At 52.0% G+C, this 3,641-nt stretch overlaps 1 protein-coding gene across 1 annotated transcript; it reads left to right on the forward strand.

The window, feature by feature from the left end:
• Positions 1 to 518: 518 nt before the first annotated feature.
• Positions 519 to 3,634, forward strand: TBL2 (transducin (beta)-like 2; the record flags this gene model as incomplete). The annotated part of the gene is made up of 4 exons (XM_009082154.1): positions 519 to 670; positions 1,726 to 1,852; positions 2,521 to 2,673; positions 3,544 to 3,634. Coding segments are annotated over 4 exons (523 nt in total), but the record flags the coding sequence as incomplete, so codon positions are not given.
• Between the last annotated feature and the right edge of the window lie 7 nt (positions 3,635 to 3,641).

Below are 3,641 nucleotides of genomic sequence, written 5' to 3' on the forward strand. Positions count from 1 at the left end.
TGCTGTGCGCTCCGGGACGCATGGAGGCAGCATTCCTCGCTGGGGCATCGCAGCACCACGGAGTCGTGAGAGCAGCTGGCAGTTAATCGCTGAATCACAGAGTAGTTAGGGTTGGAAGGCATCTCTGGAGATGATCTAGTCCAGCCCACGATGGGTTAATGTGGTTCTTGGGGCAAATATCCTGGTGCCCAGCTTGCTGCACCTATGGAAGGTGCCTGTGGTGGTGTCTGCCAGCTGGGATGTGCTGCTGAGCCTCTCCAGTGGGCTCAGGAGCTCTTGCTGGGTGGGATATTTGGTGGAAAAGCATGTCTTGGGTCTTTGTGAAGTGTGAGAGAGGAATGGATCTAGTTTCCAGGTGTGGGGTAGTAAGTTCTGTTCTTTTCCATTCAGTGTTGCAGTTGAGCCAACACAGGGAGAGAACTCAGTGCCCTACAGCACACAGCTTTTACCTGCCAGTGTGTGCCTGTCCCCAGGTGTCCCTGAGTGCCCTGGGCTGAGCTGGACCTGTCCTCCTACAGGGCATTCATCGTCTGGCTGGCCAATGGTGAGACTATTCGTGTCTACAAAATGACTAAGAAGGATGATGACAGCTTCACCTTCACTGCCAATTCTGGGGACTTCCCAAAGAAGCACAAGGCTCCTGTCATTAACATAGGAATTGCAGAGACAGGTATGGAGCTGCTTCCCTCTCCAGATGGGCTTTGATTTCCTCATGAAGCGGGAGCTGCTGGGTTCAAAGTGTTGGGGTTTTTGGCATTCTCAAGGCTGTGGTCAAGCAGCAATACTTTACTCTTTGTAGTCTCTTAGGGTTTTCTTACTTAATTTACTACTTACTGAACCAAAAGGTGTCATTTTCAGACCAATTATGTGCCTGTAACCAGCTCCCAGATATGCACAGTCTCTTAATTTACGTTTTCAGGGATGCTGTTGCAAAGAGGTCTGGTCTCAGTATTGAGAGGATCGCTGTTCTCTGGCCTGCCAGTCTCTCTTTAACCAGTCAAAAATCTCTCTAGTGAGTTCCTATGGTCTATCTTGAACTTCTGGGATCATCTAGGACAGAGGTGGGGGAGGGTGGGTGGGAATTCTGTGTAGGTGATGAGGGCTTGAGGGATTAATGCTTCAGGGATGTGACAGTGGGCGGTTGGAAGTGGGTGGATGTGTGTTCACCTCTGTAATAGGAGAGCAGGGCAAATGTTAACTGAGACCTTTGTTAGCTGTGAAGGTGAAAACCTAAACCTGCAACAAGTAGCTGAAAGGTAAACAGGCACCTCTCAGCCCAGGCTGAGGTGGCAAAGGGGAAGTGGGAATGAGCAGGAGTCCATGGATACAACCAGTAACCATGGATGACAGTGGTGTGACTGCCTGCCTGCCTGCAGTCCACGGCTTGAAAGCTGCTGATCCTGGAGCTGGTTTTAGATATCAGGGAAGATGGAGTGTGCTGTGTTCCTGCTGTGGCACAGCCAAGCTCTGCAGGCAGGGCTGAGGGGTGCTGGGGTGAGGGGCATACGTGAGCTCCGTGCCTGCTGCCCACCCAGAACACCAGGAGCTGAGTCTTCTGATCCTGCACTTTGCTTTGTCCCAAGAGATTGGGCCCTCCTTGTATTTTGGTGCAGCTTTTGGTTTTCATGACTGTCCAGCTGCAGGGAGAGGATGTCACGGGGCTTGGAAAAGTCTATGGCTGTGTTAGGCCTGGAGGCTCTCCTGATCTTTGCCTTTTTTCCCCAGGAAAGTTTATCATGACAGCTTCCAGTGACACTACCATCCTGATCTGGAGCCCAAAGGGAGAAGTCCTGGCCAGCATTAACACCAACCAGATGAACAATGCCTATGCCACTGTGTCACCCTGTGGGAGGTGAGGGACAGGTTGTGTTCCAGGCTGCTCCTGCTGCAGGAGTGGATGGGAACCTCACTCCTTTCCACAGCAGTTCAGCCTATTGGCAGTTAGCTGTCACTGCAATGCAATTTTCCAGGGGTTCCACAGTTTAAAAAGGGATTTGGGATAGCAGCCCTTCTGGGAGATGCAGCTGATGAGGGCTCAAACAATCCGTGTTGCCATTGCACCTCAGTGCTGCTGTTCTGGTAACCTGAGAACAGCTTTGACCTCAGATAGCAGCAATGGGACAGTGCAAACAGCATTTCGAACTTGCCTGTAACCTCTGAAAGGTTAATTGTAAAATTAAAGTCTCTGTTTCTGGGAGATCTGTATATCTGGAAAATCTTGTTCTCTGCTCTGTCTCCAACTTGTTCCTGCAGGACTTGCCTTGCTCCGTGCTCAGGGAGTCTGGGGTTCAAAAGCATTTAGCTCTTTTACTTTGGCCTGAGAGTTTCTCATTCCTGAGCTGTTCTGGCCCATGGTACCCTTCCTTAGCATTCCTTTTCCCAGATGGGTTTCAGGGGAGAGTGAAAATTCTTCCACCATGTCTGAGCGCGGGAATCAGCACAGCTCTGCAGAGCCTTGGCCCTGCCTCGCTCAGGTCTCTCTAACAGGTGCCCTGTGTCTCTGCTTGTTCCTTCACCCAGGTTTGTGGCATCCTGTGGCTTCACCCCTGATGTGAAGGTGTGGGAGGTGTGTTTTGGCAAGAATGGAGAGTTTCGGGAGGTGGCCAGGGCTTTTGAGTTGAAAGGCCACACTGCTGGGGTCCATTCCTTCGCCTTCTCTAACGACTCCAGGAGGTGAGTGTGTGTTATCCCATGTAGCCCACTCTGGCTCACCCTTGGGACATGGGAGCTCGCCCCTTCCAGGGTTCACTAGCTGCACCCCTGCCCTGGGTGGGGTAAATCACAGAATCAGGTTGAAAAAGACCTCTGAGATCATCAAGTCCAACCTATGACCTAACACCACGTTGTCAACTAGACCATGGCACCAAGTGCCATGTCTTGAGCACCTCCAGGGACGGTGACTCCACCACCTCCATGAGCAGCACATTGTAGTGTCTAATCACTCATTCTGTGAAGAAATTCTTCCTAATAGTCAACCTAAACCTCCTCTGACACAGCCTGAGGCTGTTGCCTCTCATCCTGCCCCTTATTCCCTGGGAGCAGAGCCTGACCCCATCTAGCTGCACCTCCTGGCAGGGACTTGTAGAGAGTGAAAAGGTCCGCCCTAAGCCTCCTTTTCTCCAGGCTGAGCCCTGGGATGCCAAAACTGGCTCATGCCCTGTGGATTTCTTCCAGGGGGTGATTGCTATCCATGCCATGGAAAGAGAACACACTATGTGTGTCCAAACTGACCCTTCCCACCAGTGGATTCCCAGGCAGGGCAGAAGATGTGCTGCGTATTCCCTTCCAGTCTCCTCACTGTCGGATGGCAACTGTGCCCTGAGCCTCCTTTTCTCCAGGCTGAGCCCTGGGAGACCCAAACTGGCCCATGCCCACTGTGGATTTCTTCCTGGGGGAAACTGCTGTCCCTGCCATGGATATTCATGCCCTGGAAAGAGGACACACATACAGTCATCCTTTCCACCAGAACTCTCTCCACAGCAGATTCCCAGGCAGGGCATGAGAAGTTATGCTGCCCATTCCCTTCCACTCTCCTCTCTGCAGGATGGCAACCGTGTCAAAGGATGGGACATGGAAATTCTGGGACACAGACGTGGAATACAAGAAGCAGCAGGACCCGTACCTGCTGCTGACAGGGCAGT

Source organism: Acanthisitta chloris, unplaced genomic scaffold (genome assembly GCF_000695815.1).
Source record: "Acanthisitta chloris isolate BGI_N310 unplaced genomic scaffold, ASM69581v1 scaffold25419, whole genome shotgun sequence".
Taxonomy (NCBI): domain Eukaryota; kingdom Metazoa; phylum Chordata; class Aves; order Passeriformes; family Acanthisittidae; genus Acanthisitta; species Acanthisitta chloris.